The 19,391-nt window shown below is 42.1% G+C and overlaps 2 protein-coding genes across 3 annotated transcripts in view; one reads left to right on the forward strand and one right to left on the reverse strand.

Moving 5' to 3' along the window:
• Nucleotides 1–3,296, forward strand: part of sult1st6 (sulfotransferase family 1, cytosolic sulfotransferase 6) — a 10,485-nt gene extending 7,189 nt beyond the window's left edge. Inside the window, exons 5-7 of the mRNA XM_005749273.1 lie at nucleotides 289–383; nucleotides 1,691–1,871; nucleotides 2,928–3,296. Coding sequence (XP_005749330.1) covers nucleotides 289–383; nucleotides 1,691–1,871; nucleotides 2,928–3,040 — 389 coding nt within the window. The 3' untranslated portion in view covers nucleotides 3,041–3,296. The remainder of the gene's footprint in view (nucleotides 1–288; nucleotides 384–1,690; nucleotides 1,872–2,927) is intronic.
• An 8-nt stretch (nucleotides 3,297–3,304) lies between these two features.
• atp2a1l (ATPase sarcoplasmic/endoplasmic reticulum Ca2+ transporting 1, like) lies at nucleotides 3,305–15,632 on the reverse strand. 2 transcript variants are annotated; one of them, XM_013914954.1, is made up of 24 exons: nucleotides 15,350–15,632; nucleotides 14,395–14,412; nucleotides 13,991–14,073; nucleotides 12,744–12,848; nucleotides 11,775–11,913; nucleotides 10,852–10,932; nucleotides 10,678–10,763; nucleotides 10,282–10,579; nucleotides 10,028–10,194; nucleotides 9,845–9,933; nucleotides 9,647–9,749; nucleotides 9,421–9,552; nucleotides 9,171–9,287; nucleotides 8,324–8,542; nucleotides 8,124–8,235; nucleotides 7,741–7,964; nucleotides 7,403–7,623; nucleotides 7,108–7,310; nucleotides 6,933–7,018; nucleotides 6,717–6,850; nucleotides 6,490–6,607; nucleotides 6,262–6,379; nucleotides 5,937–5,982; nucleotides 3,305–3,959 (listed from the first exon to the last, which is right to left on the reverse strand). In XM_013914954.1, exons 1-23 carry the CDS (start codon nucleotides 15,465–15,467, stop codon nucleotides 5,978–5,980), a joined length of 2,976 nt encoding a protein of 991 aa, XP_013770408.1. In that variant the 5' UTR covers nucleotides 15,468–15,632; the 3' UTR covers nucleotides 3,305–3,959; nucleotides 5,937–5,977. The 2 variants fall into 2 exon arrangements, with proteins under 2 accessions (XP_013770408.1, XP_005749329.1); XM_005749272.2 differs by lacking the exon at nucleotides 5,937–5,982.
• Nucleotides 15,633–19,391: the final 3,759 nt, after the last annotated feature.

Here is a 19,391-nt window from a genome sequence, read left to right on the forward strand (position 1 = left end):
ATAAAGAAATGATGAATTATGTAATCATAATGTCATCACTTTGCAATAATTCATCAGCTCTGCAGTTACACAGCTGTAAAGTCATTAAAGGTGGTCAAGTTTATCAGTCCTCTTATCAGCCGACAGTTACTAAAATACCTACTGTCATAAATGTTGATGTTAAGCTGTTAATGAGGCTTTACGATAGCCGTAAATATAAACATACACTCAGCATAAACCTGGACTGGAGTAGGAGAAATGTTTTCATCAAAGGTGCTTGAATGAATGGCCTTTGCTCTGCTTCTACAGTGTCATGGGGCTCCTGGTATGATCATGTGAAAGGTTACTGGCTGGAGCGAGAAAAGAGGAATATTCTGTACCTCTTCTACGAGGACATGAAAGAGGTGAGGAGAACACGTGGATTATAACCAAAGCATGTTGCGCAACCTTCTTCAAAGCAAACGTAATAAACGCAGCGCATTCCTTTGATCTCATATGTAAAGCTGAGATTGAATGATTAGGAAGCCTTGTTATAGACGCAGATTTAGACCAGCTTCATGTATAAAGGGAAAAAAGAAAAGTAATGCCGACTGTCTGACATGCAGCTGAAAAGAGAGCAGATTTTTTTGTAAACAATGTGACTACCGGCAAATCTATTTCTGAAGATTTAAAAACAAATGTACCATACTCTTAAAAGTCATTAAGACATTCAATATAAATAAAAAAAATACTTTGAGATATTGTTCAAAGAACTGTATATATGTATTAGTTGCACGACAGAGAAAGTTGGACTGCACAGTCCTGTGGAAAACACCCAGTGATTCAGTTGCTTGTAGAAGCACCTTTAGCATCAATAACCTGAAGTGAAGGTTTTCTGTATGACCTTATCGGTCTCTCACATCGTTATGGAAGACTTTTGGACCCTTCTTACAGCGTTGCTTTAGTTCATTGATGTTTGCAGACCTTTATTTAAACCCAGGTTTCGGTTAGTTTGAGGTGTGGACTTTGATTGGGCCATTGCTTACCTTTATTCTTTTCTTTCCCAGCCCTTTTGTTGTAGATTTGCTGCTGTGCTTGTGGCCATTGTCCTTTTGCATGATCTAATTTCAGTGAAACTTTACCTATTGGACAGATGGCTTCACATTTAACTGTAGATTACTTAACAGTTGGTATGAGGTGTTTTCTGTTGATATGCTGTATTTGCAAACCTTTTATAGAGGTGCTCACACTTCCTGAAGATCAGTTAATCAAGCGCATTTAATTAGCTGGCTGCTACCAACTGAAGCAGTAAAGGTGTACTTAGTTTTTCACAGGACTGCACAGAATCCCGTGATAAACATCCTTTTTCACACGACCAGTCAATTCATAAATATCAGCGTACTTTCTATTGTAAGCTAAATACCCTGAAGTGTTAGAGAGAGAAACCCAACAGAGCAATGATCTGCTGTGAGCAGTTGTCCACAGTGAGGAGGGAGAACTCCCATTTAACAGCTTCTCCCAATTTGATTTCCGTTATGTAATCTCTCCTCACCGGTTTGCAGTGTTTTGTTTATCACTTCTTATGATTTTACTTTTTCCGTTACCTTCAGGCATTTGCTGTTTTCAGTCGTAATGTGGTGACATCCCCTCTTGTTTTATCTGTTTGAACATCTGTAATGAATTTTAAAAATTAATAACCTCCCCACATACTCTGTCACATTTATTTTCCCAGAATCCTCGGCGTGAGGTGGAGCGCATCATGAAGTACCTGGACTTGTCGGTCTCCGATGAGGTCATCAGCCAAATCGTGGAGCTCACCTCCTTTAAAAACATGAAGGAGAACCCGATGGCCAACTACTCCTGCGTTCCATCTCCGGTGTTTGACCAGTCCATCTCTCCTTTCATGAGAAAAGGTGCACTATTAAATTAAAGATATGCAGGAAAGTCAATCTCAGTCGCCAGTGAGTGCCTTACGTAGGGCAGTTAAAATGTCATGAACACCTATATTTGTCTCAGACACACAAATATCTTCATGTAATAATGTCACAAGGTTAAATCAACTTGTGAACAGTCTGAGCTCCTCAAAGGCAGCAATTACTGCTCTGCTACCTGTCCTTCAGTGCAGGGGCACCCCCTAGAGGTCCCTGGATTTTGAGCTCTCGCTTCTATTTTATTTATACATTACAACAACTTAACACTCAAATGAATAAGTCTGTTGGCAGATATTAACTAGAGTCGATTTAAAGTTTTGGAGGATTTTTAGTTCAAACAAGGCATCGTTAGCCTGGGCTTCTGCAACAATTATATGGTCAGTTTTTCCCCATCACTTTTAACAAACCAGTCATTAAGTATTTAATCAGCACAATATAATTACATCTATAAACAAAGATACAGTTTTGGGAGTTTTACCTCTGTACACATCACAGTGGATCTTAACTCAAACTGTCAAGATGTAACTGAAATGCAGACGTCCAGGTTTTTAAAAAAGTATGGGGCTAAACATTACAGCTAGTCATACAGATAACCTCACATTTTCACAGGCTTAAAATGAGTTTAACAAACGTACATGATTTTAAATAAAAGGATTGTTTGATAAGTTCTGAAATTTCATGGCCTCAAGAAACTGCTTGTCAATCAATCGTCTAATGACTACAAATAAAAATGGCTGAAAAACATCCGGAGCAGTTCAAGCTGGAATTCTGCACTTTGCAGTTTTTGATTTAAAATCCACAGTGATACAAAATGTGAACAGTGTTTACACGCATGTTGTATGTTACATGTTATAATTTAATAAATGTATTAGCGGTAAATGAGACACTGTGTGGGCATTACATATGACTGTTTTGGAAAAAAAAAATTTAAGCACCAGTTAGTTATTCATTTGTGCAAAAAAAAAAAAAAAAAACATTGATAGAGGCTTTAGCATAAATTTTCCAACTTAACAAAATTGTCTTCCTTTTCATATGCAGGTGAAGTGGGTGACTGGAAAAACCATTTCACAGCTGAGCAATCAAAGCTGTTTGATGAAGACTATGAAAAGCAGATGAAGGACGTTGACATACCATTCAGGACCCTCATCTAATGGATCCGGGGGGTTCTGGAATTCGCTGTGCAAACCAAAGACTGATGACTGTCGCTGAGCCACGCTTAAACAGCAGAAGCGGAAAAAAAAAACCCCGTCATGGGCTAAAAAAACCAAAATAGTTGCTATAAAATTAAAATGGTTTGACTCACATTTAATATGTATGGATGTTGAACACTGTAATCACTCATCCTCGTGGCGTTTCCAGAGGAGGTCATCTAAATTTACTCTCAATAAAAACATGCTCCACAATAAATTCACAAGTTTTTAATCATCACTTTATTGCAGCTTATCAAGTAAACAATATATAAGACCAAAAGTGTTGTGACTGAGTAGACATGCCCATTTTATGTCACGAGACCTCCAACTGAGTCCGCTGACCGCATGGTCATAGAGAGCGCTGGCGGCTGAAAGCAAGTGGTTTTTCTGCCCATATGAAGTCATTTTAAACAACCCTACACCACACTGTACAGAGCCCAGCTAAAGCAGGGAGGCTGCACAAGACACGAGCAACGAAGACTAGAATCAAAGTAATGAGCTGGAAAGTCAGTCATATGAAAATGGACAGAGGACGCAAAAACACAACAGCTGAGAATATCCAAGGTTAACAAAAAAAATAATCACCTTTAATACATACTTTACTTCTTAGAATAAAATCATAAATATTACTGCTTTATCTGGTTAATCAGGATACTTCCCCTCATTTTAATTCAATCTCCTTCCTTATACAGAGACTATTTTTATTGCAGATTTTAAACAAATTTTATTGTTTGTTTTTTTCCCATAAGGTTTTCTTTTTTCAGTCTTTTTCTTCTTTATGGCTCCCCTCTTTGGCTGTGATCTTTCTCTCTCCTCTGCTTCTTTCTCTTCAGCCCTGAAGATCCTCTTCTTCTACATCTCTATTTAACTTCTGTACCTGCTGCAGAGACCAGAGACACGTGATTTGGTAAACAAAGGAAAACTACGTGATTTCTCATGTGATAAGAAGAATGACACTTTGATAGCGTCTCTCAAACTTAAAGTGACAGGGCTTCACAAAATTCAGTTTGTGTACAGCTCAATATGGCATGTAGAGGATCAAAGGACTTCACAAGCACAAAAACATATTAAAACTACAAAATACAAGCAATGCATCAGAAATGCATACATATAAACAGACACCTGCGTACACACACACACACACACACACACACACAGTGCTTAAAAATTTATAAGACCACCAAGGTAAGGGTGGTCAGCTGCCCTAAATTAACAGTTTTGTTAGTTTACTAAAATATTTTTTAATATTTCTGGTCTGGTTAATCAGCCTTTATACACAAGCCCTTTAATCAAAATGATATTTTTGATGCTAAAAAAGAAATATTGTCATTCGTGTATTTATAAATTTACTGTTTTACAAAATAATAAAGCACATTATTACTTTAAATGCCAGTTACTTACTGAGGACTTTACTTACTTTTTTGCCAGTACAGTTATTTTTTCAAGGCACCCAAAGCGCTTTACAATGCCACTATTCATTCACTCTCACATTCAGACACTGGTGGAGGCAGCTACAGTTGCAGCCACAGCTGCCCTGGGGCAGGCTGACAGAAGCGAGGCTGCCATATCACGCCATCGGCCCCCCTGGCCAACACCAGTAGGCAAGTAGGGTAAAGTGTCTTGGCCAAGGACACAACGACCAGGACGGAGAGCCCAGGGATCGAACCAGCGACCTTCCGGTTACAGAAGCACTTCCCAACCCCCTAAACCACAGTTACCCTCACTTAACTTTTGACTTCTCAGTCAGGTCTGGTGTGTTGGCTCAAATTAAAACATGAACTTGGTTAAGCCCCCGAAAGAAATGTAAAAACTTCACAGATTTGTAAGATATTTGTGTTTTCTTAAATTTCTTAAGCACTTTATCCGTAAGCAATACATAAAATTAAATTGCACAAAATCCTGTCGAATATAAACAGAAATATGAAAACAAACAAACTTTGACACGACAGAAGTAGGAGGCCAACATGATACTGACAAAGACAAAATGCACATGCTCTATATTTACCAGACCACTAAATGTGGCTGAGCTCACTCGTAGGCTGTATAGCGATCTATTATTTAGTGGAAACATTAGCTAAATGTCTCATTAAAAAGGTGCATTTTAAGAACTGCTTGAAATTATTGTTAGACTTCATATTTGAAGGTAGGTTCCAGAGTTTGAGGGTTTAAACATAAAAAAGCTACATCCCCAATTTGTCTTCATGAGGAGAACAAAGAACAGTTTCACAGTATGATTTCTTTCAGAAATATAAGCTAGTTTAAGACGTTTAAGACAATTTAAGCCTTTATTTACAAGGGAGAGCATTTTAAATGTGGGGCTTACTTTATGAAAAAGTCGCTGTTATTATTTATAAGCTTCATATAAACATGTAATAAATTATTTTGGAGTTTATTGCAGCTCTAGAGGAAAAAACTACACATAATGCTAACAGTGAAAGAGATTAAGAGTAAAATCTGTTGACAAAGGGAACAATTAATACTCACACAGACCTTTTATCTGCTTACAGCTATATCATAAAGTGCTAAGAAAAAACATTTGTTTAATGTTTATATAATGACTATAAAAGGTAACCTTGGTGAGATACAAAGTGATCTACTCACCCGCTCACGGTGATCTCACGAAGAAAAAAAACAAAAACCAATAAACAGAAACCTCAGATCAACACACTCGGGGGTCTCCCCATACAGAAGTCATGATACCCAATGTTTTTCAATTTGATTTTCAATGAATCAGTAGTGAGGAGACCCCGGAGGTCACAGTGATAACAGCTTGAACACATTGAAATAACAACAAATACACAAACAGACAAACAGTCTCTACACAGCGCTACACACTGCAGTGTGAGCCTTGGAATACCTTGGTTTAGTTACAGGTTAATGGTGATGGGTTGGCTGAATTTAAGCTGGAAATGGACAAAAACAAACGGGTTACGTGAGTTAATGATGAATGGAGAGAAGTGAAAACAGGCAGATTAAAAACACAGAATCAAACCTGATTGAATTAAAATGAAATTAGATAAAGGCTAGGTTAATTTTAATAAGTTAAAATATTAATAAATACTCTGAAATGATAATGGTAGTAATGCATGAATGATTAAGTAAAACTATTATCTGTTATCTTAGGAACTGGGACAGATCTCTGTTTATTTTTGTTCTTGTGGATTTATAAAAGTGCTGCTTACCTTCAACGTAGTTGCGGGCGAAGAACTTCAGCACCTCATCAATGGCAATGACGGGGAAGGAAAGTTTCAGGACCACCAGCCACTGCTCCACTGACAGGTGGGTCAACTTGAAGATCATCTGGAGAGGAAAAGAATGGAAGTCAGATGAAGCTGAACCCCACGGAGGAAATCCACATAAACTAGAGCTTCTAAAACAAAAAACATTTTCAAACTGAACTTCTGACTCACAGGAAGAGGGTCAACATAGATGATCATGAAGTGCAGGGACATGGACAGGGTCATGGCAGAGAGCAGCCAGAAGTTGCTCCATGGGGGCATGCGCACCAGAGACTGATTCTCAGACAAGCTTGAAGAGGAAGAAGAAGAAGAGACGTGAGAGCAGAATATATCTGTTGCATGAAGAAACCTTTTTTTTTTACAAGCTACATCCTCCTCAATCACATTCAAAGAAGTACCTGTTAAGAGCATTGCACATCTCAATGGTGACCAGTACAGACAGGGCCATGGTCATGGGAGGAGCAGCCTCAAAGATTTCACATTCCAGGCCTTCAAAGTCCTCGTTCTCATCGTGGCACTGCATGAAGTGTGACTGCACGGATAGGAAGTAAGATCAGTAAATGTCTACATCTGTGTTTAGTGGAAAGCAACAGGAAACAGAGAAAAACACTCACCAGCTGATAGTAGGTGACCCCGGGGCCAGTGGGGTCATAGATGAACCACCAGGCAGCGCCAGCAACAGTGGCAGCACCGACATATCCTGTTAGTGTAGGTGGATTGTGTCAGTGTAGACAACTGTTGTACCTACTTTCAATCAAAATCCATCCAAACTCACCCAGTTCCACTTACCACCAATAGCCATGTATCTGAAGAACAGCCAGCCAGAGATCAGAGGCTCCTTGGGGGAGCGTGGGGGCTTGCCCATGATGTCCAGATCAGGTGGGTTGAAGCCCAGAGCAGTGGCGGGCAGACCATCAGTCACCAAGTTGACCCAGAGCAGCTGGACGGGGATCAGAGCTTCGGGCAGACCCAGAGCAGCGGTAAGGAAGATACTGAGGGAGGGTAATGGGACAGCTGAAGTTAAGCCAGAGACAAAAAGAAAGATGTGTAGCTGTACAGAGTGTGTGTCAAACAGGTCACTCACCAGACGACCTCACCGACGTTGGAGGAGATGAGGTAGCGGATGAACTGCTTCATGTTGTTGTAGATAGCTCTGCCCTCCTCAACAGCAGCCACAATGGAAGAGAAGTTGTCGTCAGCCAGGACCATCTCAGAGGCAGACTTGGCAACGGCAGTGCCAGAGCCCATGGCGATGCCGATCTCGGCCTTCTTCAGGGCAGGGGCATCGTTCACACCATCACCAGTCTGCGGTTGGAGGAGATGAAGTATGCATTAGACAAACCAAACCACCAGACAACACTTTAACACAACCTCTGTGTCGGTAACAGGTTTAGTTTGCATCCTGCACTGCTGGGCTCTTACCATGGCAGTGATGTCATCATAACTCTGGAGGAACTCAACGATCTTGGACTTGTGGGACGGCTCCACACGGGCAAAGCAGCAAGCCCTGCGCACAGCCTCGGACTGCTCGTGGAGAGGCAGATCATCAAACTCACGTCCGGTGTAGGCCCTGCCGCAGACATCCTCATCCTCGCCGAAGATGCCAATGCGACGGCAGATAGCGATAGCAGTTCCCTTGTTGTCACCTGACACATGGAGAAGGAGAAAATGAGTGGAAACCTTGTAAAAAGGACAGTTTCCGGAGAATAAAAACAACTTTGTATGATTGTGTATTAGCAGAACAGAAAGATCAGATTTTCTGATGATAAGAATGGTATAATAAAAAAGCTCTCCATGACACTAACCAGTGATCATAATGACACGGATTCCAGCATCTCTGCACAGCTCAATTGAGCCAGTGACCTCCTTACGAGGGGGATCCAGCATACCCACACAGCCAACGAAGGTCAGGTCCATCTTAGGGGAGAAGGAAACAAATCAATCCAAGTTTTTACATGTTGTCATGGCTGTATCTCCAGGTTTCAGTTCAGTCAGGATGTCTAACCTCATAATCGGCAAACTTGGTGGAGTCCTCAAGGTTCATCTCCTCCAGCTTCAGTGGGGTGTCACGAGTGGCCAGGGCCAGGCAACGCAGGGTGTCACGGCCAGTACCCCAGTCCTTGATGACAGCCAGAATCTTATCCTTGATGGCGTTGGTCAGAGGCACACGGGTGGTGCCGACACGCACATAGGCGCACCTGTCAATCACACCCTCAGGAGCACCCTAGGTACGAAGCAGGAAGATTGTAAAGGCGGCACAGAGACAAACAATTTCGGCCTGTTCTTTAATATTTATTCCATCTGCTACAATTTTTTTTTTAAAGGAAAAATGCAAATACCAACAGAATTAATTTTTTTAGGAACTTCTACACCAAAAAGCTGAAGATGTCAGCTTTAAGCTACTACATTTCAACTAAATCATTTTAACAGTGCAACTTGTAGTAGAACAAAAATGACTTATGAAAGATATGAGTGACTTTAAATCCAGAATTTTATTACGTTTATCATCTTTAGTTGTATGTTGCGTGTTGACAGGCCAGCTTAGCTTTGTTGTAAAAACAGACATCGCAAGCAGGGAGTGAATCTACTAACAAACCAGGGGACACTGAATGCTCATATGATAATTAGATGATTGCTATGTTGCATACAATAAAATCAGAAACTAAAGGTTTGAGACCATAACATCATGAGAAAAGCGATTAATGGTGATGGATGATGTGCTTTCTCATAGACCTTTACACAGCTGGATCAGATGAGTCACCCCCTGCTGGCCATTAGAAAGATTGCAGTTTTCAGAACCCTAGTCCATCTTTTATCCCAAACACTATGACAACAGGTAAGAGTGAACTGACCTTAACAAACATCTTGGGACCACCATCACCTTTACCAGGAGTGCAGTAAACAGACATGGACTTCCTGTCACGGGAGAACTCCAGAGTGAAGTTCTTCTTCATGAACTGCTTGATCACCTATTGATCGATTTATATGTTTTTACTATAAAGCAATAAAAACTCTCAAGCGTAACTTCAGCTCACTACAATGGTTTTCATCAGCAAACGTAAATCGCCTTCATTGCTCCACAAATGAAACGAGCTGACTTACTGAGCAGCATGCGTTGGCTCTCTCAATTCTGGACAGGTTCTTCACGTTTGAGTTGAACACGTTCATCTTCTCAACCAGGCAGCACAGGGCGGTCTCAGTAGCCTCACCGACCTTCTCATAGATCTTCTTGGACTACAGAAAACAAGAAACGAAGGAGAGAATTTCTTTCTCTGCAGGTAGTAAAGTCGAATTGTGGCAAATAAAAAGTGTGGCTTTCCGATTTTACCTCGTTGTAGTCCAGAGAGGAGTCGTTGCACAGGGCGCAGATGGTAGCCAGCTCAACAAGACCGTCGTGTGAGCTGCAGTTGACCTTGGCACCACCCTGGGTACTGATAGGAGGAAATTGCAAACAAATTAGAGTTGGATTGTCTGAATTTGATTGGCTACACTGAACAACGATACATGGCAATAAAAGCCAACTTACACCTCGCCCTCTGGGGTATACTTGGAGCCAGAGATATCAAAGGCATCGAGGTCAACGTGGTCCCCATCAACAGTCTTGACAATAAACATCTGCAGGGGAGGAAACAAAGACAGTTTTTGCACATGAAGGAGAGTTCATGAAAGCTGTGTAAAGTACACTTTTCTTCATTGGTTAAAAACCCACCTTGGTCACACACATCTGGTTGGTGGTGAGGGTGCCAGTTTTGTCGGAGCAAATGACGGAGGTGCAGCCCAGGGTCTCCACAGAGGGCAGGCTTCTGACAATGGCATTCTTCTTGGCCATACGGCGAGTACCAAGGGCCAGACAGGTGGTAATGACAGCGGGCAGACCTGAGGGACATTAGTGAAAAACTGAGTGTGACAAACAAGCAGCGGAGTGGAAACATGTTGTTCTTTCACTGTGTTTTCTGTCCTCACCCTCAGGGATGGCAGCGACAGCCAGAGCAACAGCGATCTTGAAGTAGTAGACAGCACCACGGATCCATGAGCCTCCGTGGACGGGGTCATTGAAGTGGCCGATGTTGATGGCCCAGACAGCAACGCAGATCAGGGAGATGACCTTGGACAGCTGCTCGCCAAACTCGTCCAGCTTGGCCTGCAGAGGAGTCTTCTCCTGCTCGGTGGCAGCCATCTGGTCACGGATCTTGCCAATCTCAGTGGAGACTCCAGTGGCGACAGCCACACCAACGGCCTTGCCGGCAGCAATGTTGGTACCCTACAGAGAAAAAAAACGGGGAAGAGAAACCTGGTAAGGCTAAGGAAATGAAAGGACAGGTGAGAGAAATACTTATCATAGTAACAGGATATACTGACAGAGAAAAGCATGTTCTTCTTGTCCTGGTTGACAGCTCTGAGGTCAGGAACAGGGTCAGTGTGCTTGATCACACTGACAGACTCGCCTGAGAGTGAAATCAGAGAATTAACTCAAAACTGCCAACGGAGAAAGGACAGAAAAGGATGTAGTGGCTGATTTTCTTAAAAGCTTACCAGTAAGGATGGACTGGTCAACACGCAGGGTGGTGGACTTAATAGAAACAATCCTGATGTCAGCGGGGACTTTGTCACCAACTGCGCAAAGAAGAGAAGTTATCATTAACATTTAGTGAACTGTTAGAGAACACATAAATAACTTTCTTACTGACATTAGAAAGAAGTTAAAAACAACCATGGGGACTGTGTGTGAAAAACGTTTCCTACTTAATTATGTTGGCACCTCCATAACATCCAAATGACTGCAATAGTGCCAAATAGTTCAATTCAAGTCACTCATTTATTAAAACTGAATTCAATCAAAGTGAAATATAATACTACCACCGCTAATACTATGAATAGCTCCTAAAATAGGCACCAAATGCTCAGACAACTTGCTAAATTTCTATACTTAATCCACGGATTTCATAATAGTGCAGAGCTCTAAATGACACATGCTCTGACCAATCAGAGTGAAGCACACATGGTGAGGGGGGCAGGGCCACCAGCTAGAGTGGCAACAGGTGTGCACTGACAAATTAACAGGAGTGTCAACGGCAGCGAGGGAAGAGGCGGTGCGGCAGGTGCTCGTGGGGGTATTTATACTCATAATTTCGTTTTCCTACAGTCAGCATGTTTTCGCTGCGGTGTTACTCTGTCGTGCCTCATTCACGCCGCCTTAAAAAGACACAAGGCTCTGACATCAGCCTTCCTCGGGCACATCTATCCTGAACTTGTGTCTGCCTTTCACTCCCTGAATAGAAATGCAAGGAACTCAGTGGAAGCATCTTCACAGCTTCACTGTAATTAGACGTCGAAAAGTATTTGATACAACAGGTTGTGAGTATTCCCCGGTTGAAAATATATACAGAGCCCCCCGACAGACCATTTAAAAAAATAATTAACACAGACTCCCCATGTGGAAGCTCGACATCTCTTACCAGACACTTCCACAATGTCTCCAGGGACGATTTCCCTGGCCTTGATCCTCTGCACACTCTTTCTGTCAGAGCGGTAAACTTTGCCCATCTCGGGCTCGTACTCCTTGAGAGCCTCGATGGCGCTTTCAGCATTACGCTCCTGCGGCAAACACAGACACAAACTCTCATTAAGAGTTGAAAGAAGAAAACGGGATCTGCTTAAAAACAAATAAAAGTAAAATCTTTGTATCAGAGGATACAGAGACACCACACGGATGTCCACATGCCTGTTCATCCTCGTTTGAATGTAAACTATACTAATTTTGTCCTTGGTCTGGCACTGGGCATGTCCTCTAAGAGGCTTTGAGTCATTACCCACAGCAATTACACCCGTTACTGATGTCACATGAGTAGGTCACATCTGTTATCTGATGTGGTCCGGTCCATATTAGGTTTCAGTAGAATTTTTATGGTGGGTTTTCTTTTTAGAGATTTTTTTAAAAAATTCAGTGTGGAAAGTAGTGCAAGAAAATAAACTCATTTAGGGAAATGTAATCTGGGATGATCTTTGATTAGCGGGTTGCTAATGTCAGTTCTTTAGATGCGGAAAACAGAAGGGAAGGGAAGCAGCTGATTTCAACACTTGGCATGAACATGATGACAGCAATGTTCCCTCTCTGAGTGATGCCTGACAGCAGTGCCACACACTTATTGGCATGTATGAAGAAGAGCATGACTAAATGTCTGCAGTCCAAACAACGCCAGATATAACGTGTTAAATATTTTAAAAAGTCATACAGTAATAATATTATATAAATGTTTTCATACTTGCACATAAGATCGAGTGAGCGCTGATGTACATTTCAGATTTAAGAGCTTGAAAATGCGAATTGAGAAACCAACTCGGGCAGTAACTGGAACCTGTGTACTTTCTGTCATCAGTGTAATGGATACAGCTTATTGCTCAACGACCTGGGCCTCATTACTGACCTGCCACACGCCAACAACAGCGTTAGCGATGAGGATAAGAAGGATGACGAAGGGCTCCACGAAGGCAGTAACGGTCTCCTCACCTTCCTCGAACCAGGCCAGCACCTGTGGTGAGAGCATGGTTAGTGCGGTGGAGACAACAGTGACAATGGGCTATCCTGCTCCTGAGAACCAGCGGGCCGATATCTCTTAACAACAAAATGCTTTTCATTTATTTTTCTTTTAAGCTGAACTAAAAACCTCTAACAAGTATATAAGCTTGTACAAATGTGTTAGCGGTTGTAGAGATTGCCATGAAGGGGGGGTAGGTACTTATGGGACTTTTTATATTTGTATGAATTCAGTGTTTTTATCTATATCAGTTACATGATTAAAAAAAAACATGTAAACAATTAAAAAAAAAAGAAAGAAAAGCACAATAATTTTAAACATATACCTACACAGACATTTTTTAGACCTTTTCATCATTTACATTTAGTCATATTTTGGTCTTTTCTTTTCCTGTACTAACGCTTTTATTTTGATAATAGCTGTGTAAAAATGATTTCAGATTAATCTCAGTGTCCTAATAGCTCTTCACTCCTTCTGACTTAAAAGTGTCTTTCTAAGGAGGCCCTTCGTTCCTTCTTCAGGCCTGACCTTTCCCGAAGGATTCAGTTTCTCTCCTCAGCTTGGGGCTTTCTTAAAATAAACCCTTACCCCTCTGCCCCCCTATACTTTCTCGAGCCCCCCATCTCTCACTGGCTCCTCAATATTCGCCTTCTAAGGCCATCGTGACAGCTGCCCGAAAGGGTGAAACTGGCCATAGCAATTAATACACCTCCTAGTAGACTTCGCAATTGGTCTCCCTCTTCTCAAGTTGTCGTCCTCAAAAATACATAGAGGGGCGGAGGGGATGGGAAGCTGTCTTGACAAAGTGGCCATAAAGTAGTGCAAGTAACTGCAGCATGCTTGCTTTAGTGGACTGGTTTGTGTGATGGACTAAACTAAATGCAATCACCTTTTAAGTTGACTCTTAAGAATGTGTGAGGGGCCGGAGATTACATCTAAACATGTGAAATGATTAGCTGGATGTTATCTTAAACCTGAAGAGTGTATTCTTGTTAGTAGTGCTATTAAACTTGGAACCTGTCCACAAGTGTCAGTGCCTTGCTTCATTTGTTGCTGCTGCTATTATGTCTACTACAAATACTCCTCCTGTCACTTAAGCTTAAAATGTAAATGACAGGAATAGCTTGTTTACTTACAAAGGAGATGCAAGCGGCCAGAAGCAGGATCCTGACAAGCAAGTCCTCAAACTGCTCAACGACCAGCTCCCAGATGCTCTTACCTGCAGGACAAGGACACAATCAGTGGATAATAATCACCTCATTAAGCGTGCATTAGAGTGTATTTGTGTGGTACAAGTTTGCACACTATGGTTTGGATTAGTGATTGACCAACAATCTTCAGTGGCAAGTGTGATGCAATTATCTTGTGGTGATTAAATTACACAATCAAAATGCTGCCTGCTTGTTTTGACTGAAGACCTTTTGAGGATGAGCGTGACTTCAGTGAAGTCACGCCAGTCATTCTCTCTGGATGATATCAGGTGTCTGGAAGCTCTTGTTCACATTTAAACATGCAGTAAATGTGTTGAAGGAACACTTACCCTCCTCAGCGGGCAGCTCTGGAGTTGCACACCAAAGTGAAGGAGGTGGAGACAGAAGGAGAGCGGGGCGAAAAAACAGTCAGTTAAAGTGTCTCACGATCGTTATTAAACATTATCAGCAACACTATGATGGAATTATACAATAAATGCGCCCTCTAGTTTATAAAAACATCCACCTTTTCAAAATCCTCTGTGTGCTTCACACTTAATAACTTAAGCTCTACAACTCCGTGGCTTAATTAAAAACACATTGTGTTGCTTAATTATTTCAGGAGGACCCAGCCTACTTTGATTTCCAGTCAAAGCCTGCAAAACCTCTGTGAAAGCTCGACTGTTTTCACAAAAATTCAATTAATAAAAATGTAATGACTGCTTACTAAGTGTTGTAAAGCAACGTCACAGTGAGTGCAGGAACATGACTGCTAAAATAACTGTAATACATTATTAAGCAACTCTTGCCATGGAATTTGCCTTCCTTGTAGTTATTGATTAGCAATCATATTCCCGATCACTTAGTCGTAAGCCGTCTGAGGACCTCCCCATTTGATCCGGCCTAAAATTATCCACACCTCTTGCTATTGCCCACACCATATATCACCCAGGAAGCTTCCTGAGCCGTCACCTGTCTCTCTCGCTCTCCAGTCATCTTCTCTGGCTATCTTTAAATAGCTCTTCAAAGCTCTCAAAGTCTCTGCTTCTCAATGTCTCTGCATTTTTATCAGCTGCTGCGACTGCACTCTAAAAAAGCTTTAACCCAGCCCTGCTAACTACAAGCAAGGCAAGAAACTCCACTGGTGTTGACTAAGGAAGACTTCCAGAACTTATCTTAGCAAAAGCTGTGATGCTTTGTGGAATATTCTGAATGCAAACACTGAGATGTTTCATTGACAGTTACTACGGGGGGTTTTCTTCCTTCAGTAGGCTTCCCACCCATCCCCGATGCCCGAACTCTCACCATTGAAGCCATATTTGTCCAGGTTCTTCTTGAACTGGTCAGGAGTGAGACCAGTGTTCTCGTTCACTGAGAAGTAGGCCAGGCATTCTACCGAGGTCTTCGCGTGTGCGTTCTCCATCTTCTCTGGATAGACAAGGGATTGGCCGACTAACCGTGTCTAGCCCCGCTCTTTGACTTCTTTGTTGTTCTCTGCTGTTTTCACCCTTGTTCCACCACCCTCACCTAGACGTGTGGCACCCTCCAATTCAGGAGTGCTGGACTGACAGAAAGAGCGAATAAGTGCATGCATGTTCAGGGATTTATATGACTACAAGGCCAGTGATTGGTCGGGACCCAGTTATTACACGCCTCCAAATTCCAGCGTGTGTGCTCATGGTAAGGGGTGTGAGGGTGGAGCTCGGGGTGGAGCAACGGGGAGGTGAGATGGTGGACTTGGACAGAAACTCGGGAAAAGGCTTGGATCTGGAAAGGAGGCAGTGCAAGAGAGAGAGAGAGACGGTGCAGGGGCTTGCGGGGGAGTGGGGGTGAGGGTGGAGGCGATTTGTACCATGGATGAAAATGAGATCTGTTTTTGGAACATGCATGGTCAGTGGAATAAGACGAAGGGAGAAGGTGAGAGAGCGAGACAGCAGATCATCCAGAGGGGTGCAGGGGAGGGGGGGGGGAGGGGGTGCACATTGAGTGACGGCTCAACTGGTTTTTGCTGAGGAAGGTGGACGAGCCAGAGACACACAGGCTGAGACATTGAAGAAGGGAGATGGTAGACAAATAATTTAGTACAAAAATTAGCTTGCATTTCTACCAACAGAATAAAAGTCCGACAAGTTGGCACCGAGCGAGCTCCGTACACCAGAGCTGCATCATCTGCTGCCACCAACATGTGCACAAGCATGTGAAATAACACAGACACCAAGCCTGATGATCGACCTGGTTGAGTAAGACATGGGAACGATAGTGGGATGAAGAAAGTGAGCGTGTAGTAGAGGAATGGGCGCTGAATGCCAAGAGGACGGCCAGTGTGTCATACTATCCCGCCACAGAGGAGAAGCCCCGGCTGCAGATACAGGAGGATCGAGTTTTATTTTCTCTTTTTTTATGAGCAATGGTTGGCAGCAGGTTGATACGGCACAGCTTAAGTAGATGTGTGGCTGATGATCCCACCACAACTGTTATTCAGTGAGTCACAATGGCCTCTTGTGGTGAAAGCAGAGCATCAAGTTTATTACAGCTAATATGTTCCTTTTTCCCACCTCATGGTTGAGGGAGATCAGCTCATACATTTTTAAGCCATAAATCTGCAGGTTAAATGAGGATGTGTATATATTTCTTTTATTATTTGTTTGCCTGCCTCTGAAAACAGCACGTCACTACGTCTTTATATAATGAAAACCTTTTCCATAAATCTGAGTGTTACGATGCTGAGCACGGATCTATTGATTTACTGTTTGTTATAACAGCAGTAAAGACGCCGCGGGGCGGTGTGGAGTCCTCTGTGGACAGGAATCTGTGCTGCTATTCATAATCAATAAAATGACAGGTGCTGGAGTGCGAGCAGCAGTAATCATTGCTCAACATGTTTAACAGCTACTGCAGAACTGCTTTAGAGTAAACAAAAATAACCAAAAGATTTTTGTTTTGTTTGATATTTTAAAAGATGTTCATGAGTTGTGCATATGATTTCTTTATCGCTATGCAAAGACACAAATTGACTCCTGTATTTGTGCGTGCATTTTGCTACCTCAGTTACAAAACACACAAAACATCCTCGCTGATTTACATTTAAATAAAACAGAATCCAATCATTTGCGAATCTTATAAACCCACATTTCATTCACACTAAAACATAGAAAAGATTTCAAATGTTTAAACTGAGACGATGTATTATTTCATGAAAAATATTAGCTCAACACATCTCAAAAAAGTTGGGACACAGCCATGTTTAGCACTGCGTAGCGTCCCAGCCACTTTAACAACAGTCTGCAAACATCTGGGAGCTGAGGAGAGAAGTTGCTGGACTTTTGGGAGAGAAGTGTTGTCTCATTCTTGATGATAGTGCAACCAACCGCGGTACCCGTCCGTAAGCCGTTTGGTAGCGGGCTGTGAGAGTTGAGGCTAGGGTGTGAAATTTATGGTTTTCAGGGTTTTTATCGTTAACTCGGTTTTCTGGGTGTTTTGCTGTGTGTTTTGAAGAAATCTTCCTTTTTTTGGTACTGGTACTGGTTTTATTTGGTTGTATTTATCCACGACCTTAAAGGCCAGTCCGTGACAATATTTTCAGACATAAATTGGTCCGTGGTGCAAAAAAGGTTGGGGAACGCTGTGATAATGGAATTTAGCTGCTCAACAGTCCTGGGTCTTCTGTCTTTCATCATCGACTTGTTGAAATACATAAGGCATTCCCCGAAATAAGATGGGAGCATATGTTGCTCTGATACCAGTTATAGACTTTCCAGATGTGCTAGCTGCACGTTCCATAGACACCAATGCACCTCATACCATCAGAGGTTTTGAACTGAGTGCTGATTATAAGCTGGAAAGGCCTGGAAATCACAGGCATCCAAATTTCATCTTCTGCCATCTTTGTTGCACACAGACATTTCTTCCACAGTGATATTATGTTCAGTAGATGGTAAAATATTCAAGCATTCAAGGCTATTTTACTTTGATGAACATTATTCTGAAATTATTCCACCATTTTTAGACAGTGTTTTGCATATTGGTGAACTTTTCCAGTAAGTTTGCTGCCCCCGTCCCGACTTTTAGGAGACAATAATAAAACGTCTCAGTTTAAAGTTTCATACGTTTTCTATGTTCTACTGTGAATTAAATGTGCGTTTAAGATATCTGCAAATTATTGGATTCTATTTTTATTTCCAGATCACACAGTGTCCCAAGTTTCTGGAGCTGGGATTATATATAAATCCCTTTATATAAATATAATACAGTTATATAGATTTTATAATTAAATGTCAGTAAAACTTCCTGTTTGTGTATGACATAATCACAAGGTCATATGTACTGTCTTCAGCATTAACCCCTTTTATTGGACAACATTAGCTTCTGTTGCTGCTTCACAGACAACCTGTGAAATTGGAATCCATGTTTCCCATCAGCTTCTGGTGGCCACCTGCCACGTGGACTTCTTATATGCTGCCCAGAGTGCACATAATTCAAATGATAATAATATTTATTTTCTAAAGTGTGATGATAAATATGAGAACTTATGTTTAGACATGTAGAAAAATCCAATGAGAAGAAGGAAAGTCTTACCAATGAAGTTAAACTAACTAACAGAGGGATTATTTTCATGTCATATTACATTTTGTTTTGCTTCTGGACATATTCAAAGACATTGTATTTGCTCGGATCTGCCAGCGTCTTATATCCGCTTCAGCAAGTCGTTCACTGAGCCTCAGCTGTCATATTCTCATCGTGACCTCTGAGATTTCGGGGTTGCGATAGGGGTCGGCCTGTCAGTGTCTCCCTCAGGCAGAGCAGTGACATTTAACTCAATATCCCAGAAGGATAAGGTTTCTCCTTTGCTCCCTTCCATCTTCCGCCTCTGTCCACGACTGCGTGTGCAGGGACTACTACAGCTAGGACACCCATCACCTCAGACTCCCACTGTGGCGCTCGCACGCCACGCCCATGTGCCAGGCTGAGGGATCACCATGTGCTAGGCTTAAACCATCAAGCCCCCGCCTCTGACCTCCTCCACTTGTGAACTCTATACATGTTCCCAGATCTGTAGTGTTAAGCACCGGGGTGGTGCAGCTGGCCATCTTATGCAACTAGGTCTGTCTCTGCTGACTTGCACACCACAAGCAAAGGGAAAGGGACAAGGTGATGTTTGTCACCTAAAGATATGGAGCCAGGAGACACCGACATGCTTCCTAAAGAAGGTTACTGCCATTAACACGACATTCTGTGGAGTGCACACTGTATGCTGATAAATATCATGCATCTGGGAGACATAACGAAGTGAACCAAACATTTTCACAAACGTCATAACAATCCTTTAATGACTGACTGGAAAGGCAGG

The sequence above is a fragment of the Pundamilia nyererei genome, unplaced genomic scaffold, assembly GCF_000239375.1.
Source record: "Pundamilia nyererei isolate P.nyererei 1_Seehausen unplaced genomic scaffold, PunNye1.0 scaffold00240, whole genome shotgun sequence".
Taxonomy (NCBI): domain Eukaryota; kingdom Metazoa; phylum Chordata; class Actinopteri; order Cichliformes; family Cichlidae; genus Pundamilia; species Pundamilia nyererei.

What these genes read in the sequence shown, in the direction of transcription:
- atp2a1l (XM_005749272.2), bottom strand. Translation starts at nt 15,467, where the DNA reads ATGGAGAACGCACACGCGAAGACCTCGGTAGAATGCCTGGCCTACTTC. An exon ending in CCAAGTTTGCCGATTATGAG is followed by an intron (nt 8,236 to 8,323) that starts GTTAGACATCCT and finishes TTCTCCCCTAAG; the next exon opens with ATGGACCTGACCTTCGTTGG. An exon ending in CGCCCGCAACTACGTTGAAG is followed by an intron (nt 3,960 to 6,261) that starts GTAAGCAGCACT and finishes TGGTCTCTGCAG; the next exon opens with CAGGTACAGAAGTTAAATAG.